Below are 25,801 nucleotides of genomic sequence, written 5' to 3' on the forward strand. Positions count from 1 at the left end.
TACTTCGATTTCATTTTAGGTCATGGAAGATGTAAAAAAAAAAAAAGGAGAGAGAGAAGTTCTTTAGAGGTAAAAATTGAAAACTAGTGAAGATGAACCAGAAGCAGTACAAACAAAGATAAAATCTCTCTCTCCGTCTGCACAAGAGAGCATGAGCTTGGTCATTAGAAACAAAAATTTTAAAACTGTAACGCAAAGGGTGGAGACAGAATAAAAGCCACCCATCTGTAGTTGGCCCCAGTTTAATAGAATGATGAGAAGATGGCCACAGGAAGGAGGTTTACAAACGGCTTCCTGCTATATGGAATATATATCATTAGGTAAGTCAAAGCCGAGCAGCAAGAACTTCCAGCGGCAATCCATGTGGAAGGGCACCAAAACCGTCTACTGCTTCCCCACCAACTTGCGGAAAACATCATAGACCTCTGGTTTCTCCTGGGCAAACTGTTCCACGGTATTCTTCTGCAGCCAGTCAGACGAGCGCATTTGCTGCTGCAGGAGGCCAATGAGATCGCCAAGGTTGGAGCCGCCAGCTGAGGCTGGCTCCTGATGGTGGGACACAAATATCACTTCGTCTGCGCTGTCCGCTTTGCCTTCCGAGTCAGACTCACAAGGCTGGTCTTTACCTTCATTCAGGATTCCATGCTCGTGTTCTTCCAGAACCTCACGGACCCTCTGCATGCCTGGAGGAAAGGGAGAGGAAGGGGGAGAGAAAAACTCACCAGTTGGAACGAAAGCTGGATTCAGATGGAGAGCTATGGTCCTGAAGCAACCAAGCAGTGACTGACAGTTCAAGAGAACCAACTAACAGGTCTGAGCTATCAGGCCACAGTATCTTACTGGTGGGTTTGGCATGCTGGGTCACCAGCTGGGAGAGAAGATAGGAGAAGGACAACACTGACCTAGCTGCAGCCGATGTATCTTGTCCGAAAAGATGATGCGGAACCAGCCAGGCTCATTGCACTCAAAAGCTTTACCACAAGACAGCAGGACTTTGTTGTCCAGGAAGCGCCTCCAGAGCAACATTTCCTCTTCAAATGTTCCTCTTCGCAAGTACTAGGGAGTAAAGGAGTGAAGAAACAAGTAAGCTCCGACTCACAAGAAGGAGTTACAGCCACATCTCCTCAACTTCAGTAAGACCATGGAGACCCGAGGTTCCTCGCAGCAGGGGCAGGCAGGATTCAGGCTTGTGGGGGGCAATTCAATGCCACGGTCTTCTGAACGTTCTGTTAGAACAAGGATTTTGGCTTCTCAGATGAAACTATTCCCCCTCTCCCCCTCTCGGGAAAATCTCGACACCCCTTCCCTCAGTTTCAGAAGCAGAAGGAGTGGAAAGCTCTGTTGTGAAAAGTCATCACACAAGGCATCTGCTGATGGGATTCATTAGCTGAGTCACACCCTCAGGATCTACTCTGTTTAATAGAACCTTGAGATCCACTGACAGGAGTCAGGTGCAACATCACTCAGGGATGTGTGTATGTGTGGGAGAGAGACTTCTGGGAGTCAGAAACATCAAGTGGATCTACTGAAAATTAGCCATGGATCTACTAGTAGATCCAGACTTGCCTTCTGCCCAGCCATAGAATTAGAATCATGCAAAAAGACCCTGCCCACTAAAAATAAGGACAAATTTTCTTTTTTTAAAAAAGGTCTGAAGCTATAAGGGAGGCATTTTCCTATTTCTGGGAATGGGAGACAGCCCTGCTCCCAAAAGACTTCAGAGAACTGGGAATCTTCCACCAGTGGAATGAGAAAGTCAACCACAATCTTTGCAAGTTTATTTCCCTTGGCTGTGATGATGAAAGGGAAGCACCCATCAGACTGGGGGATATTTAATTATATAAGGATTTATAAACTGCTTCCCAACAAATGTCTTCAAAATGGTGTACAAAAGTACCAACCCCTCCCCAAATCTATATTCAAAATGAATATGCAGAACAGTCCAAAAGCAGTTCTTAAAGAATTAAGTTCTTAAAGAATTAAATTACAAGATTCCATATGAATGCAATACAAAATGGCCGAGTCTCTCTTCAGGGAAACCCTCTTAGAAATAAAAAAAATCAGCAGTTGCCTAAAGGCAAAAATGCTACGGTTGTAAAAAAAACCAAACCTAGGAAAAGGAGGCATACAGGACCCAAGAAAACTACTTCACTGCCTCATAAAAGATCTCAAGATGTGTTTCTGAATTGAGACAACTAATGCTACTTCTCTACTTTACAGAAAATTCTGAGTAAGCTCAGAATTTTCAAAGGATAATTTTGGAGATGAATTATTCGAAGTGGGGCGGCAGCGGCGGGGGGGTGGGGTGAGGTTGTTTTTACAAAATAAAGCAATGCCTTGCCAGTGAGACAGTGTGTGTGAACACACCAGCCAGATCTTTCTGAAATCCATAACATTGGATGTCTGCTTGATTCACACCCACCACTGCTGAAATAGAAGGACTTGGTTTGATCCTGCAGGGCCTTCTTTAATGAGCACTGACCTTTCGGAAATCAATCCATACAAAGAAGCCTGCATTGCGGTTCAGGAAGGGAACCCCAAGGGTCTTGAGCTCATCTGTTACAAAAGTGTGGGCAGCTTTCAGCCTTTCATGATTGGCCCGTAAGTACACCTGGTTGATCCAGTCTAGCCAAGAGGAAGACACATAAGGCAGTTCAGACACATACATATAAAATCGCTTGATTTCTTAACTCTTTGATGACTGGTGGTTCAGCGTGTGAACTGACTCCATTGAAAAGCATTGCATCTGAAGCCATTCAAGAATATAGGCAAGTTCTGCCTGTGGCAAGCTGATCTGCAGCAACTCATTCAAACACTGATCATCACTTGGTGCTGCAGGCGAACTATGTGCACGCACAAAGCATCCCACAGAGAAGAATGTGGGCAAGATCTACACAACACTGCCCATATTTTGTATTGAAATGTTGGTCTCACTCCACTGCCTTCTTTTCTTTATTCTCACCTTCTGCATGATCAACTATTGCAGCAGCAAAACATGATGCAAAATCCTCAGGGCCTTGTCAGTTTATGCAATGCATTGCAATTTCCTGTTGGTCACATTTCAGGTGTGCACATGAAAACCATCTTAAGATACACACCTAAAAATATAAGGAGGTCCATCTAAGCCAGGCATAGGCAAACTCACCCTCCAGATGTTTTGGGACTACAATTCCCACCATCCCTGACCACTGGTCCTGCTAGCTAGGGATCATGGGAGTTGTAGGCCAAAAAAACCATGGAGGGCCAAGTTTGCCTATGCCTGATCTAAGCCACTCTATCATAGGCAGAATGTCTGAAAGGATCCCCTAAGCGAGTAGACTTGTATGCAGGTGAGGCTCCCATGCAATCTGGACCCCTGGATTGAGCAGAGCTCCAGATCTCATGGGAGCTGTACATGCAAAGGGGGCTGTTTCACATCTCCAACAAAACGTGCAGAGCTTGGGTATGTGGCGTTACTTCCTACTCCACACATTGCTGCGTCTATGGGGGGGGGGCTATGAAAAGGGCTGTTGTTGGCTGTGCAATATTTTTATGCTTTAATTGAAAATGCAGCTGAATTGGCAACCATCTCCACGCTACAGCCTGAGAATCCTGGACAGGCAAAAGCTGCAGTTTTGGCAAAGCTCCCTTCTCAAAGGGAGAACAGAGCAGGGAGGGGTTGTGCGACATTCTTGGTCTCACCTCTGTCTCGGAGTAGCTGGGCCATTTTGTACTGGACAGGCCCACAGACCCCGTGGAAGTAGCACAAGGAAGCCACAGCATTGGCAACATCTTGATTCAATGTGTACAGTGTCCCAAAGCGAATCCCAGCAGCAGCAAAATCCTGCAGGGGCCAGAAATTAATAATCTTTTGAGCCAACCAATGAATAAACAAATCTCTCTCATGCATGGCCCAGGCTTTTGAAATAATATCACCTGAGCATCAGGGGGGGAAATGCATCTTTATGCTCAAAGATGGAAGGAAGAAACAGTTCCGACAAAGGAAGACTGGCAATTAAAATTAATGGAGTACGGAGAAATAGCGAAACTTACCAGAAGAATGAGAAATCAAGAAGAGACTTTTAAAAACAGAATAGGGACAATTTATTTGAAGATACATTGTAAACAAATCAAAACATTAGCAGGATTGATATAAACACATGCAACAAGAGATAATCAAGGCGAAGATAATGGAAAATTAGTAAACAGACTTGAATTGGATACACAGTAATAAAAAGATATAAAACAAGTAACTGCAGAAATGAGGGGAGGGAAGTAGAGGGGAAGGTAAATGAGATTTGAAAGATTTTGTTTTTCTTGTTAAAAATATTTGTAAAATTTGAAAATGAAAATAAGATAGAAAAGAAAAAAGCACTCACCTTAGTAATTCCCCACATCACATGGGTCCTCTGCGGATCAGGAAATCTGTGCATAAAGAGAATGCATATGTAGATGTTAGCAACAAATCAACGAGCAGAAGAAATTATACAGTCCCCAGTGTGGTTCCCAAGGACACCCACTAAGACTTATCGAGGAAACTGCAAGTGTCTCTAGTTCCCATCCAGTACGAGTTCCTCTTCATCCTCCCCTGCGTCACCTATGTTATCTGAAAGGCTGGACTTTGGTCTTTCTTATTTCAGCAGCATGAGACCAAAATTTGTCATCCCCGCCTCTTGCCTTTTGTTCTGCTCAATTCACTATGTCATAGTTGCGACGCCCTGCAAGCGCCCCCTAGGCTCAGTGCCCAGAGCAGTGAAGCCAGTTGCACTGCCCTAAATCCACCTCTCTTATCTGCTTAGGGGCTTGCTACTATTCTGATTCGCCAGAAGACCTGGAAAAGAGAAGGGAAAGAACAGCTTTTCTACCAATGACACCAATAAAATTTCCCCTTGAAATGAAAGTAGCTGCTTGGAAAGTGGATTTTCGTCCATGGGACCGTGGCATGGAGGAAAAGAATTTAAAAAACCCTTCCCCACCACCATATGCTCTCAAGGCTGCTTGGATTACCCTGTGGTAGTCCATCTCCATAACAAATGTGTCAGGCCTAGTTTGCTCTCAGAGAGTCAAAAGACTCTCTGAGGTCTCTCCGCTCTGCTTTCAAGCTGCGTATTTCCACACCACGTTTAGGAAAACCTCCAACTATCACAGACATGCAAAAGAATTTCAGGGACAATTGTATGCATATTGTTCCTCTCCTCCATAGTCCCGATCCAGGGTGGGGAGCCTGCTGGACTCAAACATCCATCATCCCCAATCAGCACGGCCAATGATGATGCAAGTTGCAGTCCACCGACATCTGGAGGGCCACAGGTTCCTCGCCCCTGAACCAGAGAGGCATTCTCACAGTGCTGCTATTGTTAAAACTGTGCCAGAAAGCAACCCTTTGAAGCCCTGGGATATTGTGGTGCAGAAGCATGGAGAGCACTTTCCCCGTTACAAGCCCCTAAAAAAGGGAATGTACCACACGGCTGCCAGTAGAAGCTGCCAACGTTTAACCCATCAGGACTCTTAATAGCAGTTTGTGCTGTGAAAGTGTTTGCTCAGTGCCGCTTTCCTGTTCCACAGAACTTTATAGTGTTGGCGACCCCCATTAAGAGGTGATGGAAGCACTAAAGATGCCTTTACCTGTCCATTTCAAGCACACTGTGGAATGTGGCAGAATCATCAAAAACTGACAGCATGTAGATCTCATCTACTATCACGTGCAGCTCATGCCTAGAACGAGAGAAAGGAAAAACGGGATTTTTGGAAATGGGTAGAGAGACTGCTTGCTGCCAGGAAGTGGGCACAGTTCAACCGGCTGCCACTAGAGAGGAGGATTTAGTAGGGCAATGCTCCCAAAACCGGACAGCAGGAACAGAGTGAAAACATCACACCTAGTAGCCACATTTGCTCTCCCATTACTAAAGATGACAGCAAAACCTTCATGGACATTTGGTTTCCCACCGAAAAGGCTACCTTTCACTGACACGCAAAGCAGCTTGCTGATAACAACAGGGGGCACTTTCAGATGGTTGCTATTTTGGGGTGGGTTCAATCTTATTGACATTCAATCACATTTGGGCAAATTCAGGCCATGCAATTAAAAGTTGATTTGGCTCTCTTGGGCAATATCCTCCCTAAAATTGGACGTTTTGTGATAAGGAAAACGATGGGAAACAATGAAAACTGGGCAGTAACAATTGGTGACACAACAGGCATCCCAGCAAACAAATCAGAGGGAATGCTCAAGAAATGACCAATGATATCTGACCTTGCAAACTTCGTGGGAACTAATCGGGATGAATGTGCAATGAAATAGGTCATCTGGAAGCAACCAGGATGCTACACAGGTGTAACTCTCCCCCAGCATTCCTAGTTATTTCTATAGAGGAAGCAATATCAATGGAATGGAGCCAGAAATTTATCCCCAGTCATGGCATTTGCTCCTCCAGCTCCACCACTCTCCAGTAGATGAAGACCTCCTGCACCATTGAATGGCACCCCATCAATTCTCCTTTGCTGCCCCTTATAGCTAAAGCTCCTTCTTGGAGTATGTCTAGTGTCACACCCAACTCTTGCCTTCAAGTACCACCTCACCCCACAAAAAGCCCCTCACCTTTTCTGTGGAGTCTTCAGCTGAACCTCATCCTCTACAACCTCTACAACAGGTGTGGGGAACCTCTGGCCCTCCTTGTAGTTCATGTTGCTGAACTACAACTCCCATCATCCCTGGCCATTGACCATGCTTTCTGGGGCTGATGATGACAAGCCACAGGTTCCCCACTCCTGCTCTGTAGAAACTAAGTACATGTAGCCTAGGCAGATGTAAAAATGCATATTTTCACTCATCCCAGCCTACAATATTTGGTCTGTTGGACTAGCCATCTCCAAACAAAGTCTTAGATCATACCTTTTTGCAAATTCCAAGAAGTCATGTAACTCAGAGAGAGAATAGATGTCCCCCAAGGGATTATGGGGGTTCAGGAGAATTAAAGCCTTTACTCTGATACCCTATAAAACCAAAGCATCAAATTGTAAAACACAAAGAACAAGGGACCTTATATAAAATACTGCCTGTCGAGAAACCTGCTTGTCCTGAGGCACTTTGGTTTATAACATTGGTGACCCTCATTATCAGGCTGCTTTTACCTGCCTGTTGCCAGTGCATCATGGAATGTAGCAAAGTAAAGGAGCTTGGTTGAATTATCTTTTATAGCTTTACATCAAAAATGTCTTAGTACAATCAAATTCCACATAGATGTTAAGTGGACAATTGCCAATAAAATCCAACACAGCCACATTTGGCTTTAAAAGAGGAAACATCCCAAAACTGAAGGAATCGGTAAAAAGGAAGTTGAATGGGGAAGTGGAAAGTGTCAAATCTCACCAAAATACTTAGACATTGTTCAAAATCTCATTCATACAAACTGAGCTAGGAAGTACATCACAGATAAAGGAAAGACTCCATCAGGGACAAGAAGATGCCAATGTGGCTAATGAACAGAATCAAGGGAGCTATTAGAGGTAGGAAGGAATCCTTAAAAAAAAGAAGTCTTTTCCAAATGAGAACAAAATAGAGCATAAACTTTGTCAAAAGAAGCAGAAGAAAGCAATAAGGGTCCATTCAAACTATCCCGTATGCCAGGCATAGGCAAACTCCAGCCCTCCAGATGTTTGGGACTACAATTCCCATCATCCCTAGCTAACAGAACCAGTGGTCAGGAATGATGGAAACTGTAGTCCCAAACATCTGCTGGGCTGGAGTTCGCCTATGCCTGCCGTATGCTGTAATAAAATAGTTGTCTATCAAAGCTCCAAAGTTGTAATGCAGCAGTAAAAACACCATAATACATTCAGCCTCTACCACACTTGGCCTCAACAATGCTTATACTTAGACCACCCTGGACCACTGAAATGAGTCAAAACTAGGGGCCAGATTCAGCTAACCTGGCCCGTGAGCAGAAGCCAGTGCAAAGACTCCCACTAGCAATGGGGCTTCCCCTTGCGCCTCCCCTAAATCCACTCTGGGAGCTTGGGAAAAACCCCAGAACAGTGTCTGGTGAAGAGTGTTCCATCAGGCAAGAGGAAATGCTTGCACTGGCAGAACGGCCGTATTAGCGCAACACTGAATTACCCCAAAATCTAAAGGTTTATTGTATTACATTCCACAACATCCCTGTAATCTGTGGCCCCACCCACCAACAAAGCCTTGGAAGATTCAGCAACTGTAAGATGAAGCAAGCTCACCTCTGACTGTGCATCCTGCAAGGCCTTCTTTAGCTTTTCCACAGTGAGCTGGAACGGACGGTTGCAGGTGCCGGTGACCTGAAACACATTAAAGAGTAGGCTGAGCACAAAAGCCTTTCGGAACCGAACAAAAGCTATTTGTGCTGCACATCTCAAGAAGTCTTAACAGGGACTCCACTCCCTTCAACTGGATGTTATTACAGAGTTAAGAATGGTTAACACACTTCCCAGTGACAGCATGAATTGAGCAGCCATTCACAGAAGCTGGAGTTCAACTTCTACTGAGGAAGAGATATTTGTGGACCTCTACAGAGGAATGCCAGAATGCTGATTTGGATACAAGCAAAGGCGGCCTTCACACCCCAAATTACTTAAGCCTTAAATTCAGCAAACATATTCTAGGAAAGGTGTTCCAAAACTTCTTACTGTAGGGATACAAACAGGTAATTTCTGTTCAGAAACTTCGTCTTCTCAGAAAAACCAAATATATATTATGTGCAATACTTCCCTCTCTGTCAGCCAGTTTGGCAACCCATACCCAACTTTCCCTGTGAGTTGGAGCCTGAACCCATTTTTTAGCAACTATTGCTCAAGTGAACTGTGAGGAAGATATGTAAGGTTGCCTGCTGCCAGAAAATGCCATAGGACAATAGAAAGGGTAGCCAACATGGTGGCCCCAGATGTTATGGATATGCTGGCATGGAGACAGATGGAAATTTCAGTCCACATTCGGACCCTTAGGTCATAGAATGTGATGGCTGTCCGCTTTCCTTCTTACCTGACTGTCTAAATGGGCATAGACCAGCTTCACATTCCCATAGAGAAACACACTTTGGGTGATGCCTCCGTAGAAAGGGGTAGCGATCAGGAAGGCTTCTGAAATCAAAAGAAGAAAGCCGGTTACCCCACTGCTGCAATTTGTAACCCCTGAAATTTACAGCTGGGACAATGCAGCTGAGGTCAGGGTCTTTGTGAAAAGTTCCTTTCTACGAGTCCAGAGAGACCAGTTTGGAGTTAACTTTTACTTGCCCTGATTAATGTAGCTAATTAGTGCAAGCACAATGGGCAAGGGAATATAGAAGAATACCCAGCAGAATTATGACCATAAACATTAGCAGTTTTGTTGCTATTCTTTGCAATATTCCTACTCCATTACCAACCAACAAATCCATATATTAAGGGTTGTATTCAACTATGTTTCGCTCAAAATAGGCCTACCAAAATTCATGGACCTAACTGAGTCATTAATTTGAATACCACCCACTATTTCTCTAGTTATCTCACTTACCCCCTGGATCACAGAGAACAGTAGCCAAAGCAGAAAACAGAGAGCCGCAGCCATTCAGTATGATCACCTGCAGAAGACATGTTGGGATAGATGTTTACTCCCATTTAGGGTAGGATAATCATCAATATGAGTGCCAATACATTACTAAAAGAACAAAGAAGCCAGAAGTAAATTGACCTACATTTTCTGCTTTAAGAGGTGCAGGTGCCTTGCAATAATAGGTCAAAAATCGAGCCACTTCCTCTCGCAAGCTGAAGGAGATATAAAAGCAACCATGGAATTAGCTTCTCCCAAGAAAAGGCTTCGCTCTCCACCAGGATGCATTGCAGAACACAAAGAAGGTTTATGCAGTAGGCATGGAAACAGGATAAAGTTTTACTGGGCCAGCACAAAACATTTCCGTTATTCACACACGTAAGATGCCATAAAATCCTGCACTTTATTATTGTTAATTTCCACTTTAGGTCTGGTTGCAATGAGAACTGAAGGTATAAAATGCTTAAAAGCAGCAATGGGGCACCTAAGACTCTCCAGATGCGGGGCTAAAACTCCCATCATCCTGGACCACTGACCATGCTAGCTGGGGCTGATGGGAATTGGAGTCCAACAGCATCTGGAGGGTTATTGACTCCCCAACCCTGCTTAAAAGAACCATATCCTGGTGGGATGCAGATGGCCCTTCAGATGTTGTTGTGCTACAATTCCCATCTCTCCTGATTGTTGGTCATGCTGGCTCTAAATGGCTGGAGCTGTAGTCAGCAACAAATGGAGGGGCACAGGTTCCCTGGTATACTGAGCTGAGCTCCCTTTGCGGAAAAGGAGAATATACATACAGTTAATTCACTGAAAGATCAGCCCTTCCTGTTACAAGCATGGTATGTTCCTGGCTGGACCAGTTCAAACTACATGTCCTGGGTATTTCCACAGTCCTCTTTAGCTCCTTCCTTCCTTCCTTCCTTCCTTCCTTCCTTCCTTCCTTCCTTCCTTCCTTTTCTTCCAAGGCAGTGTACATAGTTTCCCCTGCACCCAAGTTATGCTCACAACAGCCTTTGGAGAATGAATGTGTTATCAGAATATATGGTTATTAAAATTATCAACTATATTCAAGAGACGACCTCAGGCGCAAAGACTTCACATGCCACACAGTTAGCAAACAGTCCATTGCACTCTCGAGGTGCTATTTTGAAATAATTCAGCACACCCTTCCACCACCATACGCCTTATGTGTTTTATTTTCTGATTTCTTATACACACATGCACACAACCATGCTCACAACCATGCCCTTGGAACTTACAACAATCATAGATTTTATTTTTTATTTTTGTATAGCATGTAGCCATTTCAGGCACTTTAAAAAATACTCCTCCTCCTCCAGAACTGTCATGACCTCCTCTCAGCCCCTTCCACTACCTCAGGGAATATAAAGATGATGGGGAAATACTAGCTGCTCATGAAGGGGGTTAGCATGGGGCTCAGCACTTCCCAGAGAGCTCTCACAGTCTTAGGGTGTTTCCTCAATAACAGCCCCTCCTGCAGAAGGGCACTTTAATTCAGCTCAGCCAGTTCCTCAGGGAGGAAGGGCTTTTTTCCCAGCTGGAACTCACCAGAATTCAGTTCTGGCACCTCTCAAGTGGGCACCATTGCCATTCTAAGACAACAAGGGAGGTGTTCATGGTGAGTTCCTGCACTTCTTTTTCTAGAAAAATAGTATAGGCATAACCAACCAACATCAAACAACAGGATTCTAGATGGCCCCAGCTCTCTGCTGAAACATGTCTCACAGCTCAGCAAAGCAGCTGACCAGGATCCTGACCTGCTAAGAGAGATCTGACTTTGCCTGCCTGGAAAAGGCTCTCTTTATTGCTTGTACTGCACCTGCAATATCCTGCAGAACAGGATAATAATTTCCTTGTAGGTGCAGAAAATAGGGTGAAGATACTTACGAAGGGGAAAAGATACAGGGCAGTTACTACTCACAACATATGGCCCTTCCAGTCAGGATATTGTAGCAGTGGAGGTTCTATGACGTTCATGTCACTTTGTGTCAGCTATTAGCAAGGAGAAGGAGAGGGCACAATAATTAAGCAAGCCAAATTGGTCTGGAAAAGGTAAGAATCAAACCTGTAGAACCGAATGCTCCCATCCTGCTGGAGGGCATTTGTCTTACAAGTTACAAAACCCAAAACACGCAAGTCTATATTGGTTAGCAAGGCAAGTCCATCCCATTTCCTTTCACAGGAACAGGCACACTGCTAGTGCTCCTGCAACATTATTATCAGAAGAGGAAAGAGACACTGTCTCTAGAAGTACCCAGAATTTGAAAGTCAAAGACACACCCTAAGTTAAGAGAATAACAATAATTTTGATTTCTGTTATTGTTTAAAGCTTGGTCAAGGTAAGATTGCTAGCTTGGGAAACATTTCCATCCCTTCTAAAGGGTGTGGCTCTTCTGCAGAGTCCTGTCTCAATCCTCTTCTGGGTCCTTTGCCCACTTTCTCCCCCAGTTGCTTTGGGGATGGATAAATTCATGCATACTAGGGAAGCAAGGGCTTGGGGCAGGAATAGGGCAGAAAGTTCTTTCCAGTATTTGAAAGTGTCTGGTGGTTGACTGCAAGAAACCCAAGAGAGGTGCCATGTTCCCACCACCACTACTCTGGAAAAGGCACAAATTTGTAAGCTTCCCAAACGGAAAAGAAAGGGGTCAACAAGTATTCAAAACAAGATGCTTCAGCATGTAAAATTAAGTCTCTGAGGGCTAACTGAATTGGGAAGGGAAAGAGCAACGCCACCAGCACAGCTCAGAAATCAAGCACATTTACGATTCTCTTACCCGCTTGGACATCAGATCAAAGCACAGCTTGTTTTCACTGGTGCCAAAATTAATGATGCCCTGGAGACAGAGACAGAAGTATTGTTAAGAAAAACAATCACTGCATGTATATGTATTTCACATTAGCTGATGTGCTATTACCCCGTTAAAAAATGTGTGAACCAGAGTTCCTTTAAGTACTGGAGCCAATGAGCACTTTGGGAAATAGATTTTTTAAAGATCAGGCATATAAGCAAATAGTATATAATTTATTCTTCAGTTCACTTATGAATATATCTGAATCCAAGATTCCTCTTTTTGTATAATTTTGTACAGGCTTCAGCTGTAAATCTGCGTGCATTTGCATGGCACATATTCATATTCCTCAACGAAATCATTTCATGCCGTTCATTTATGTTCATAAACAGACACTTCATCATTCATACAGTATGAAAGAAACTGCAGGTCAGTAGGTATAGATACGATTTTTCTTGGAGACAGTAGCTTGGGCAGTCACCATGTTTACCCAGGTAATTTATTTATTTACTACATTTGTATACTGCCTTTTCTCTAATAATTTGTGGGGTACACAGACCTCATTTTCCCCCTCACAACATCCCTGGGAGGTAGATTAGGCTGATAAATAGTTACTGGTCCAAAATTACCCAGTAAGGATTTGAACCCAAGTCTTTCAAGTCCAGTTCAACATACATCATGCTAACCTATTTGAAAGCAAAAGACATTGGTTTAGGCAGGATTTTTGTTGGGGGGTGGGGGACAGGACTTTTGTTGGGGGGGGCAGAACCGATGTGATTGGTCAGTTAGTTATTTCTATTGTTTTACTTGGCTACACCCATGGATGTGGAGGAGGAGAAGGAAAGAGGAAGAAATGTTAGTCCAGTGTATCACTTGGGCACATGGAGACTCTTCTATATAGTGTTAGACTGTGGTTTAGTGTTCACAATAACACGGCCCCCGAATTGTAAAAAAAACACATAATTATAAGTCCCCTTGGGCTAACATTCATTTCAGGAGGGATATCAAAAGATACAATGCTATGTAAATTGTGTAAATTTAGGAGTCGTGCATGTAACTGCCAGTTTCTCTGGGTGGGTGGATGGATGTACAGCTGTTTTTAAATAACAGAGGATTCTGTCCACTCACTATATTAAATTCTCCACCTAGGAGTGGCGGGAGGTGGGGGATGCATCAATTAAGACGTTCCATCCCCTTTTCCTCCTCAAAGCCACCTTTTCCCATTTAGCCTTTGGTTCAATCCTGGGCAGCCCAATACTGAGAGAAGCTGATCCGGTTGAACTCTACGCAGCTTATTCCCATACCTATACAGAAGATTACAGTCTTAGTTTTTACCCCCAACCAAAATGAAGGCCAGGCTTCGTAAGTGCACGTGCTCAGATTTATCCTTTGTTCATACACCCTTCTCCACCCTTGATCACACGTCAGAATGTAAGCTCCTGCAGCAGAGAACTCTTCCTTGATTATGCTGAACCTTGATCTGCGTGGAAAATCCATAACCATATTAAATAATAATTTTTGTTTTTGAAGGCACACAGCACAAACAGAGTTTACTCACCGTAGGGTTTTTGTCCTCTTCATACTTGTCGGCATGATAGGCCCTGTACCCTTCCTCTGTGGACCCCCTGAAGATGTTGGCAATATTGCCTCGGACCGAGAGGTATGGGCTGCTTTGGAAATCACTATGGTTGCAGAAATCAAAGACATAGGCTGTCCTGTCCAAGACGGGCCGCACCAGCTGTGTGGTCCTCACTTCCTGCTGTGCCCCTTCGCCTGCCCCAGTGCTATCGGAAAATGCTTGGCTAAGGTCCATGCCCTGGGGCAGCCCGCTTGCAAAGGAGCCGTTATTGCTTTGTTTTAGGATGCTGAGCATCTGGGCGAAGACATTGAACATGCGGAATTCGTGGTCCCGTTCCAGTTCAAAGCGTCGCTGCTCCAGCTGTATCCGCCGCTCCTCCGCCTCCAGGTCCCGTTGGAGCCGCCGTTCCTCCATCTGCAGAAAGCGCTCCTCCATGTCCCGCTGCGCCGCCAGGGTCTTCAGCAAGAGCGCGTCCAGGGGATCCTTCAGCCGCTGGGCTTTCCGCTTCTTCCGCAGGCGGTGCAGGGTGGAAAAGCCAGGCCGTGTCCCCAGACTTTGGATCCGGGATGACGAAGCCATGTTGGGTTCACTGAAACCTGAAGGAGGAAACAGATAAAGGGAAATTCCTTCTTTTGAGGCACAAAATCATTTCACGCTTCTTGACTACAGTCAGACTTGCTTGAACCTTCTGCCATTGTTGCCTTTAATTAGCATCAGTCCTGTCCATAGCAGAATCTCAAAGCAAACCAAACTAGTAAGGATATTGATAAATCAGCATAACATAAGCAGCATTTGCTGGGTGAGGCCAATAGTCCACCTAGTGCAGTATCCTGTTCTCACAGTGGCTAACCAGTTGCCTGGGGGAAGCCAGCAAGCAGAACCTGAGCCCAACAGCAGTATCCTCCCTGCAACTGGTATTCAGACACTTAGTGTCTCCCACAGTGAAGGTCATCATGGCTAGTAGTCATTATTCTCCACGAATTTGCCTAATCCCTTTTTAAAGCCATCCAAGTTGGTGGCCATCACTGCCTCTTGTGAGAGCAAATCTCATAGTTTCCTGTGGGAAGAAGTATTTGCTGTCCTGAATCTTCTAATGCCCAGCTTCACTGAATGCCCCCACGTTGGAGCATTTTGTAAGAGGGAGGAAAAACTTTTGCCTATCTATTTTCTTCATAATTTTGTGCACCCGTATCATGTTCCCTTACTCAAGTTTTTTCTAAACTAAAATTCTGAATGTTGTAACCTTTTCTCATAAGGGTTCCTGCCCCTTTATTGGCCTCTTCTGAACCTTTTCCAGCTCTCAAATATCATTCCTGAGGCAAGGTGTCCAAAACTGTACACAGTTACGGTCATACCAGATTTTTAGAGTGGCATTATGATATTGGCAGTTTTATTTTCAGTTCTATTCCTAATGATTCCTAGCATGAAATTCGCACATCTAGAAAAGCGCCCTTTCCTTTAACTTTTTGCAACAAGTACCTGATATACAGATGCAACTCATTCAGCATCGTGCTTCGAACAAGCTACAGAAACTGACATAGAATCCTATTGTAGAGTTGGAAGAATTGTAGAATTGGAAGGGATGCCAAGAGCCATCAAGGCCAACTCCCTGCAATGCACGTGGCTCCCACTGTTTCAATTTCTAAAATCACCGATGCCGGAGATCAATCTTGGTGGATGCCATTTCCTCTCACTGAAAAGCTCCTTCACCTTTAATTCTAGGTAAAAGGTAAAGGGTATATTCTGTACCTTAATTCTATACCATGGTTGGCCGTAGTGGCTGAGCAACAGGTTTTCAAACGCCCTAGAGATGGCTTGATCCCAACAAGCCACCAGTCTGAGTTATAAATGGTTCCAAATAATGGATGGTGTGGAAGTTCACATTCTAAAGTCTGATACCAACGATGCCAAACTAAACATCTACACTGGTACACCTGCTCATGGTATAGATTTCCCCTCATGCAAGCTGACATGAACAGAGGTATTATTGTAGACTCAGCATTTAGAGTTATTTATTTGCTTTGTGGCATTTAAAACTCCAGGCAGAGGTGGTTTTAGGGAAGTTTTTAATATTTGATATTTTATCGCTTTTTTATTCTGCTGGGAGCCGCCCAGAGTGGCTGGGGAAACCCAGCCAGATGGGCAGGGTATAAATAATAAATTGTTGCTATTATTATTATAACCAGTAGTAGATAGGTAGCCGTGTTGGTCTGCCATAGTCAAAATAAAAAAATTCCTTCCAGTAGCACCTTAAAGACCAACTAAGTTAGTTCTTGGTATGAGCTTTCGTGTGCATGCACACTTCTTCAGATACTGAAGAAGTGTGCATGCACACGAAAGCTCATACCAAGAACTAACTTAGTTGGTCTTTAAGGTGCTACTGGAAGGAATTTTTTTATTATTATAACCAGTTGCAGAGCCACAGGGCCCCACAGAAAGCTGATGAACAATGGAAGGTGAGAGGTGGGGATTTTGGTGCTGCACAAGGTGCCACTGAAATGTTAAGCCCAAAGTCCGCCACTGCTCCAGGATCCAAAGCAGCCTGTCTCATCCAGAAATCACCCAAACCTCTATTTTAAACCTTTTTTTTTTTGTAGTTTGAGTCATGGATTTAGTTTCCTGTTTTGCATTGTTCCCCATTTGATACATGGGACAATTCCAAGAAAGTCAGCATTCTGTAAACTCAGGTTACTATTTGTTAACTGCAAAGGGCATTTAGCTGCAGAACTCATTGCCTCAGAGTGTTTCAAAGGCCCAAAGTATACCATTTATTTATTTAATTGCCTTTCTGCCTGAAACACGCCCAAGGCAATGTTTTGTGGCTTCAGATAAAGATAGGATAAAAGTTTTTCAAATCAGCACATCAGCAGCCTTGGAGGAATTGGGGGAGGGGGAGAGGCTGAAATTATGCTGTATTACAAAACCAGAGGACAGGTAAGCCTGGTCTCAATGCAGGAAAGAGGGACTTGGCATCAAAGTACTGGGAATTCTTGGAGAGATCAGGGAAAGGCACTTGATTAAAAACGAGTTTTGTAACTAAAACAGAGTGTTGTCGTTTTCTGGAAAAACACAGATTGGCTGGTGGGGGGGGGAATATATGCCTCATATTTTATAGAGCAAAAGAGAGATTGTAACTGACCACTCTGAAAGCCAGATCCCTCAGAAATTGGATTCTTTGCTTTCCGATCTTCTGCTGACATAACTAGCACACAACACAAAAACAGTGTTCGTCCTGGCAGCACACCAAATGGTTGGTTACTTAATGTATTGTTGTTGTATTTTTACTGTGGGGGAGGGAGGTGCTTGTGGGATTGTCTGCCTCGGGGGCGCTAGGCTAACTTCACCTGCCTTGGGTACTGTGTACCTTGACTTGAGAGAAGGGGGGCAGCATATGATGCCCCCTCCAGTGCCAACATGTCTCGGGTGGGGCCTGCTCTGTTGTGACGAAGAGGCCCTTGCCGTGTCGACGTTAAGTGAGCCGAGCCCGCCGCCGCCGTCCTACCTGAGGGCGAGACACTGGTCTCGATGGGCATCTCCAGCCTGGAGAGGGGCGAGTCGTCCAAAAAGGCCCTCTCCTCCTCGGGGGAGCCCCCCGGCTGGTAAGTGAGAGAAGGCGGCGGCTCCGGCGTCAAGCACTGCTCCACCTCGGAATCCACCTCCTCGCATTTGATCTCCATCAGCTCCGGGGGCTGAGAGGGCGGGAAGGGCACAGCCGACGAGGGTGCCAAGTGGGGACGGTAGCTTTCCACCAGGCTCCCCGGCGGCAGCACTTGTTGCGCCATCAGCAAGGCGCCGCTGCTGCTGCTGTTGGCGGCGGCGGCGCTGTAGGCGAGGGACGGCCGGCTGGCCAGGACCCGATCCATCACGTCGTAAAACTTCCAAGTCCTGCCCCCTCGAGGGGCCTTGTTGTTCTCCTTGATGCGGCGGTACTCCAGCTTCATCTTCTTGATCTTCTCCCGGCACTGGTCGCCCGTGCGGTGGATGCCCTTCTCCCGCAGCACCTCGGCGATCCGGTTGAAGACGTGCTGGTTCCGAAGGCAGCTCTCCAGCTCCGCCTGCACCGACTCGTCGGCCCACAAGTGCAGCAGCTCCACCACCTCGGGGTCCGACCAGTTGCTGCCCCGCTCGTACTTCTTCCCTCGGAAATCCATGCTCGACCCCCGGCCTCTGAACCTGCCGCCGCCCCCTCGGCGCGGGGAAGCCCAGCAGCTCCCCAACAGCAGCAGCAGGAAGCGCAGGAGACGGGCATTAGGGAGAAGCGGCCGGCAAGGCGCAAGGAGTGCTTGAAACCCTCATCTGGGGCTGGCACGGATTTGACCCGCTTCAGTTTATTGGTGCTAAAGCTTTACTGTCGGGGATCGTCTTTAGGAAGCGGGACGAGGGGCGAATGCATTTACCCTGCCCCCCTCTCTTTTTCTCCTGCTGCGGAAGCCGCAGCGCGGAGTAAACCAGCTTGGCACGGCTTGGCACGATTGCTGCCCCCCCCTTCTGATTTTTTTTTTTTAACAAAGCGAGCTCCCGGGTGATGGAGGCGGAGGAGGCCAAATGAGCATGTTCACATCCGGTGTGATGGCACATGCGTGCTTCCTTTATTCCGGGATAACTTTGGTCCGTGTCAATCACCCGTCCCGGCCGAGCTAGGCTGGGCTGGGCTAAACAAAGCGGAGCCGCGCGAAGGCACCAGGGGGCGGTGCTTAGGGAAAGCTCCGCCCCTCGCAGGCGGCTCAGGGCCGTCCCCTTTCGAAGATGCGAACGCTGGCCGGAATAGATGGAACCAGCAGCCCTGCGGAGAAGGCGAACTTCCCCGAATGGGCAAATAAGTAACAGGATGGGGCGAAGGACACCGAGTCTCTGCCAGATCAAGCGGCCTCTAGAGGCTTTGCCTTGCCTTTGTGATGATGAGAAAACGCGCTTTTAACGCTTGCAGGTTGTTCAGAAGCGCATTCTGTTGCCCACGCTGGTAAGATTCAAGCTCGGCACAGTTCAGTGCTGGATCCGTAAACGCCGCAACATAAAGCAGCGGTTGAAACTTCTGGGAATGGCGATAGGAAGCCAGATCTGGCTTTTATTTCTCTTTTTAAAAGCCTGCCTGGTTCAGGGATAATTATACACTAGAAGTGAGCAAAAATTATGACTTTTATCATCACAGTACAACAGGTCGCAATTCTACGCATCTGCGCATGTTGTTGTTTAGTCGTTTAGTCGTGTCCGACTCTACGTGACCCCATGGACGCCAGGCACTCCTGTCTTCCACTGCCTCCCACAGTTTGGTCAGACTCATGATGGTAGCTTCGAGAACACTGTCCAACCATCTCGTCCTCTGCCGTCCTCTTCTCCTTGTGCCCTCCATCTTTCCCAACATCAGGGTCTTTTCCAGGGAGTCTTCTCTTCTCATGAGGTGGCCAAAGTATTGGAGCCTCAGCTTCAGGATCTGTCCTTCCAGTGAGCACTCAGGGCTGATTTCCTTAAGAATGGAGAGGTTTGATCTTCTTGCAGTCCATGGGACTCTCAAGAGTCTCCTCCAGCACCATAATTCAAAAGCATCAATTCTTCGACAATCAGCCTTCTTGATGGTCCAGCTCTCACTTCCATACATCACTACTGGGAAAACCATGGCTTTAACTATACGGACCTTTGTTGGCAAGGTGATTTCTCTGCTTTTTAAGATGCTGTCTAGGTTTGCCATCGCCTTTCTCCCAAGGAGCAGGCGTCTTTTAATTTCGTGACTGCTGTCACCACCTGCAGTGATCATGGAGCCCAAGAAAGTAAAATCTCTCACTGCCTCCATTTCTTCCCCTTCTATTTGCCAGGAGGTGATGGGCCAGGTGGCCATGATCTTCAGTTTTTTGATGTTGAGCTTCAGACCATATTTTGCGCTCTCCTCTTTCACCCTCATTAAAAGGTTCTTTAATTCCTCTTCACTTTCTGCCATCAAGGTTGTATCATCTGCATATCTGAGGTTGTTAATATTTCTTCCGGCGATCTTAATTCCGGCTTGGGATTCATCCAGCCCAGCCTTTCGCATGATGAATTCTGCATATAAGTTAAATAAGCAGGGAGACAATATACAGCCTTGCCGTACTCCTTTCCCAATTTTGAACCAATCAGTTGTTCCATATCCAGTTCTAACTGTAGCTTCTTGTCCCACATAGAGATTTCTCAGGAGACAGATGAGGCAGTGGTGTAGCGTGGGGGGTGCAGGAGGGGCCGGCTGCACCGGGCGCAACATGGGGGGGCGCTCGCACTCGCAGCTCTCTGCCCCTACCTGGCTCGAGTGCTAAAATCCACGGGTTAGGGGGCGCAAATTACTTGCCTTGCCCCGGGTGCTGACAACCCACGCTACGCCACTGAGATGAGGTGATCAGGCACTCCCATTTCTTTAAGAACTTGCCATAGTTTGCTGTGGTCGACACAGTCAAAGGCTTTTGCATAGTCAATGAAGCAGAAGTAGATGTCTTTCTGGAACTCTCTAGCTTTCTCCATAATCCAGCGCATGTTTGCAATTTGGTTTCTGGTTCCTCTGCCCCTTCGAAATCCAGCTTGCACTTCTGGGAGTTCTCGGTCCACATACTGCTTAAACCTGCCTTGTAGAATTTTAAGCATAACCTTGCTAGCGTGTGAAATGAGTGCAATTGTACGGTAGTTAGAGCATTCTTTGACACTGCCCTTCTTGGGGATTGGGATGTAGACTGATCTTCTCCAATCCTCTGGCCACTGCTGAGTTTTCCAAATTTGCTGGCATATTGAGTGTAGCACCTTAACAGCATCATCTTTTAAAATTTTAAATAGTTCAGCTGGAATATCATCACTTCCACTGGCCTTCTTATTAGCAGTGCTTTCTGAGGCCCATTTGACTTCACTCTCCAGGATGTCTGGCTCAAGGTCAGCAACCACACTACCTAGGGTATACGAGACATCCATTTCTTTCTGGTATAGTTCCTCTGTGTATTCTTGCCACCTCTTCTTGATGTCTTCTGCTTCTGTTAGGTCCTTTCCACTTTTGTCTTTTATTATGGTAATCTTTGTACGAAATGTTCCTTTCATATCTCCAATTTTCTTGAACAGATCTCTGGTTTTTCCCATTCTATTGTTTTCCTCTATTTCTTTGCATGCTCGTTTAAGAAGGCCTTCTTGTCTCTCCTTGCTATTTTTTGTAAATCTGCATTCAATTTCCTGTATCTTTCACTATCTCCCTCGCATTTTGCTTGCCTTCTCTCCCCCGCTATTTGTAAGGCCTCGTTGGACAGCCACTTTGCTTTCTTGCATTTCCTTTTCGTTGGGATGGTTTTAGTTGCTGCCTCCTGTATAATGTTACAAGCCTCCATCCATAGTTCTTCAGGCACTCTTTCCACCAAATCTAAAGCCGTAAACCTGTTCCTCACTTCCACTGTGTATTCATAAGGGATTTGACTTAGATTGTATCTTACCGGCCCAGTGGTTTTTCCTACTTTCTTCAGTTTAAGCTTGAATTTTGCTATAAGAAGCCGATGATCTGAGCCACAGTCAGCTCCAAGTCTTGTTTTTGCTGACTGTATAGAGCTTCTCCATCTTTGGCTGCAGAGAATATAATCAATCTGATTTCGATGCTGCCCAACTGGTGATGTCCATGTGTAGAGTCGTCTCTTGTGTTGTTGGGAAAGCGTGTTTGTGATGACAAGCTTGTTCTCTTGGCAGAACTCTATTAGCCTTTGCCCTGCTTCGTTTTGATCTCCAAGGCCAAACTTGCCAGTTGTTCCTTTTATCTCTTGACTCCCTACTTTAGCATTCCAATCCCCTATAATGAGAAGAACGTCCTTCTTTGGTGTCATTTCTATAAGGTGTTGTAAGTCTTCATAGAATTGTTCAATTCCACCCCCATCGTTCTGCCCGGACACTGAGGTCCAGCGCCGAAGGCCTTCTGGCAGTTCCCTCATTGCGAGAAGCGAAGCTACAGGGAACCAGGCAGAGGGCCTTTTCGGTGGTGGCGCCCGCCCTGTGGAATGCCCTCCCATCGGATGTCAAGGCGATGGACAACTACCTGACATTCAGAAGACATCTTAAGGCGGCCCTATTCAGGGAAGCTTTTAATGTATGATATTTTAGTGTTTTTTGGTTTCTGTGGAAGCCGCCCAGAGTGGCTGGGGAAACCCAGCCAGATGGGCGGGGTATAAATAATAAATTATTATTATTATTATTATTATTATTATTATTATTATTATTATTATTATATATCCGTTTCTTCCGCACCAGTGGTTGGTGCATAAACTTGGATTACTGTGATGTTAAAAGGTCTGCCTTGGATTCGTATCAAGATCATTCTATCATTTTTGAGATTGCATCCCAGTACAGCTTTCACCACTCTTTTGTTGACTATGAGGGCCACTCCATTTCTTTTATGGGATTCTTGCCCACAGTAGTAGATATGATGGTCATCCGAACTGAATTCGCCCATTCCCGTCCATTTTAGTTCACTGATCCATTTTAGTTCACTGACATCTGCGCACACAACTTGGCTTTACAGAAAGTAAAGCCTATGGCAGGTGCAGTCGTTACTCAGCTAATTTTTACTTGCACAGACCTTGATGTTCAATTCAAAAAAAAGAAGATGATTGCATTATATTCCTATGCTGGTTTAGGAGGTTTGACATGCACTTCCCTTGACTTTAGGAGTACTTATTCTGTTTTGATTATTTATTTTATTTATGTATTGGCCTTCCTCCCAAAGGAGCACTCCCCAAAGAGATCTCTTTTGCCCATCACTACAACCCAAGTGAATCCAGTTTGCCAACATTCTCCTTCAAAGTGAAACAGTCCCACATTTTTCCTGGTTATGGTTCTGTTCAACTGCACAACAGCAAAAAGATGCAGTGGGAAAGAAATGTTGAGTTCTGCTTGTGAAAGCCAGAAAAAGAAAAAATTATAAACACTGGCCCATAAACTATTGCACATGTTACCCTTCAAAAAGTGAAATATGCAAAAAGTATTAATAAATATCGAATATGAACTATAATATCACACTCGCTCCAAAAGTATACGAGCCAGCTTTCCAAATGTTCTTTCTCTTATAAGTACAAATAATCTATTCCTCTTCTTGAGATTTGTAATTCTTTTTTTATATATTGAGTTACCAAATCTCAGCTTTTAATAATTTTTCTTTCTTTAATTACTGGCCTATTCCATTATTGTTACCATAATTGGATATCAGCCAAGGACCATTTTCAAACTTTAGGCTGCATTCCTATATCCACTTAGCTAGGAGTAAGCCCCATTAAACCAATAGGAATGTGCTGTGAGTTGTGCATAGTAATTATAATTTATTATTTTTATCTTCTGAGAACTGCAACACAATGTTGTAGTGCATCCCGCCCTGTAAGAGGGGTGCTTTTTAGGACTCCTGAGAGCTTTGAGCAGGAAGCTAGTTCTGTTCATGTCTTGAGGAGGGGCGCTTGAGGAGTTGGGGAAAGGCATGTTTTTTCTGCCTCCCCTTCCCCAATTTTCATCTAGGCTGCCAGATTCTACCCCTTTCCCCTCTTTCTCTGTAGGCTCCTCAATCTGAAGGTTGCAATCCTGACCAGTTGTGCAAAAAGGCCTTTAAATATTCAGATTAAGAAACACTCCTGATTTCTAGAGAAAGGGGAGCAAAAATAAAAATTCTCTTCTGCCACTTCCAGAATTGCAAACTTTCATATCTTTCAGAATTCTCCTTAACCTTTACATGCTCTCTCTCTCTCTCTCTGTGTGTGTGTGTGTGTGTGTGATTTATAATTAGACAGTCTCTCTGAAATGTCTTGAATATTGCACATCTAAGGGGATGGTCTCCCATGCTGAAGACTTAACAATTTTTCCACCTGGACCGATGAAAAGTTCCATGTCACTTGAAAGCTTGCAAAAGTACAAGACACAACGGATCGTTTTATGGTCTTCTTTGAAAGCTGCACCTGCTGTGAAAGAGGCTTACCAACAGATGGCGGTAGGCCCCCACATTTCCTGGGTGATCAGTCAAAAAGCATGCTGAAATTGCAACCTAATTTGGACTTTCAGTAGGACTTCACTGGCTGGAACATACCAGGCTGTTGAGCTGGGAGCATGAAAAACATGTTCAAGCCAAGAGATCTTGGCAGGGTGGGGACTTCGGTCCAGAGTTAAGAAGTATCCGGATGCCAGCATTGGTTTCTTTTGAGTTTTTGTTCTTTTCTGTTCTCCAAAGCGGATGAATTTTCCCATAAGGATGATTTCAGTTGAAACAAACTAATTTCGCAATTTCCACAAAGGAACAGGGCGGTGGGTTGGAGCATGTAAATATCTGCTTATCTTGTTTTAAAATACACCCGAGAAACAACATGCAGGCTAACTTTTTGAAGACTTCCCAGAAGTTTCTTTGCATCCTTGCACATTGCAATGTCCGTCAACAAGAAAAAAAGCAATGTGTTGTTGGAAGTGGCTAACACATGGCCATAGAAAAATAGAGCATTGGAGCACAGGCCTATCTACTTCAGCATCCTGTTCTCACAGTGACCAACCAGATGCTTGTGAGAAGTTCTCAAGTAGTACCTGAGCGCACTCCTCACGTGTTCCGCAGCAGATCTTGGGGGGAGCAGATCTCAGTATAGATCTTTAGTCCCTCCTTGTTCCTGATGTAGGTCTTCACTTGCCACCTCTTCCCTGGCAGGGAGGGGGGGACAACATTTTGTGGTTTGCCTCAGGCGCCAAAATGTATTGGGCAGGCCCTGTGACCATCACTACACCCTGTGGGAGTGAATTTCATACCTTAACTATGCAGTGTGTGAAGAAGAGTTTTCCTTTGTAGGTCCTGAGTCTTCCAATGCCCAGCTTCTTATTCTAGTAGAATAAGAATGGGAGAAAACCTTCATCCTATTTATTGTGCATTATTGAGATGGTTGTCTGCGCTCCTAGAGTAAATACGATTTGCGCCCTCAGAGATTTTGGAACAGTCACACTACTTTGCATTGTATGTCCAGTAGTTTCCTCCTGAAATCCCATATACAGTGGTACCTCAGGTTACAGATGCTTCAGTTACAGACTCCGCTAACGCAGAAATAGTACCTCGGGTTAAGAACTTCAGGATGAGAACAGAAATTGCGCGGTGGCGGCAGCAGGAGGCCCCATTAGCTAAAGTGGTACCTCAGGTTAAGAACAGTTTCAGGTTAAGAACGGACCTCCAGAACGAACTAAGTTCTTAACCCGAGGTACCACTGTACTACAAATGTTCTATTTCTTCTTCTTTTTAGTCCAGCTTCTAATTGTGCTACAGCACAAGGGGGCCTTGGCAATGTGCTGCATTGTATCTGCTTCTTTGTGATGTAACCACTCACATATACTTCAGGTTGATGCCGGATACCAGCATTCATGTGGGCTTTTGTTTTTTAGTGAGTGGGCGTTTTGTTTTGTTCCGTTTGGTGGAAATGAGCAATGGTGTAGCAAAGCAATCATAGCAAACATAAGAAGTGTACAGATTGCAGGCTTTTTCCACTTAGCTTGTTGGGGGGAGGCCCTCCTGACCGACCAACTACAAAAGCTGAGGCTGCTGAACCGACTCCTAGGCTGGGCTCTTGTTTTGGGGGAGGGAGTTGTTGGGAGGGTTGTTGCTGTTGGACCTTGTGATATATGTGGAAATTTTTCAGTTGGGTTGTATATTTTTTTAATGTTTCATTTATTGTTTACGACTACTATTCTTATGTTGCGATTATGCATTTTTAGAAATGTTGTAAGCTGCCATGAAAATGGTTTGAAGTGTGGAGCCGACAAAAGAAACTTGTTTGTCAGAAGCAACCCAGCAATAAAACCCAATTAATAGAGGCAATAATTCAATCTTGGTTTCAGAAAATAACCACTGCAGAACTAAAAAAACTTGGTTCACTCCATGGGAAGGTCTTGTAAGGC

General features: G+C 45.1%; 1 protein-coding gene across 1 annotated transcript; it reads right to left on the reverse strand.

The window, feature by feature from the left end:
* Nucleotides 1-226: 226 nt before the first annotated feature.
* Nucleotides 227-19,085, reverse strand: LOC308569978 (1-aminocyclopropane-1-carboxylate synthase-like protein 1). The gene is made up of 15 exons (XM_081164262.1): nt 17,424-19,085; nt 13,901-14,517; nt 12,328-12,387; nt 11,475-11,545; nt 9,678-9,747; nt 9,497-9,563; nt 8,987-9,084; nt 8,209-8,286; nt 6,872-6,972; nt 5,605-5,694; nt 4,359-4,404; nt 3,682-3,823; nt 2,483-2,625; nt 903-1,056; nt 227-683 (listed from the first exon to the last, which is right to left on the reverse strand). The coding sequence occupies exons 1-15, from the start codon at nt 18,070-18,072 to the stop codon at nt 385-387; spliced, it is 2,685 nt and encodes an 894-aa protein (XP_081020388.1). The 5' UTR covers nt 18,073-19,085; the 3' UTR covers nt 227-384.
* Between the last annotated feature and the right edge of the window lie 6,716 nt (nt 19,086-25,801).

The sequence above is a fragment of the Podarcis bocagei genome (genome assembly GCF_964188305.1).
Source record: "Podarcis bocagei genome assembly, chromosome: 1".
Taxonomy (NCBI): domain Eukaryota; kingdom Metazoa; phylum Chordata; class Lepidosauria; order Squamata; family Lacertidae; genus Podarcis; species Podarcis bocagei.

What these genes read in the sequence shown, in the direction of transcription:
- LOC308569978 (XM_081164262.1), bottom strand. Translation starts at nt 18,072, where the DNA reads ATGGATTTCCGAGGGAAGAAGTACGAGCGGGGCAGCAACTGGTCGGAC. An exon ending in TTGATCTGATGTCCAAGCGG is followed by an intron (nt 11,546 to 12,327) that starts GTAAGAGAATCG and finishes CCTTGCTAATAG; the next exon opens with CTGACACAAAGTGACATGAA. An exon ending in GACTGGAAGGGCCATATGTT is followed by an intron (nt 9,748 to 11,474) that starts GTGAGTAGTAAC and finishes TATCTCCTTCAG; the next exon opens with CTTGCGAGAGGAAGTGGCTC.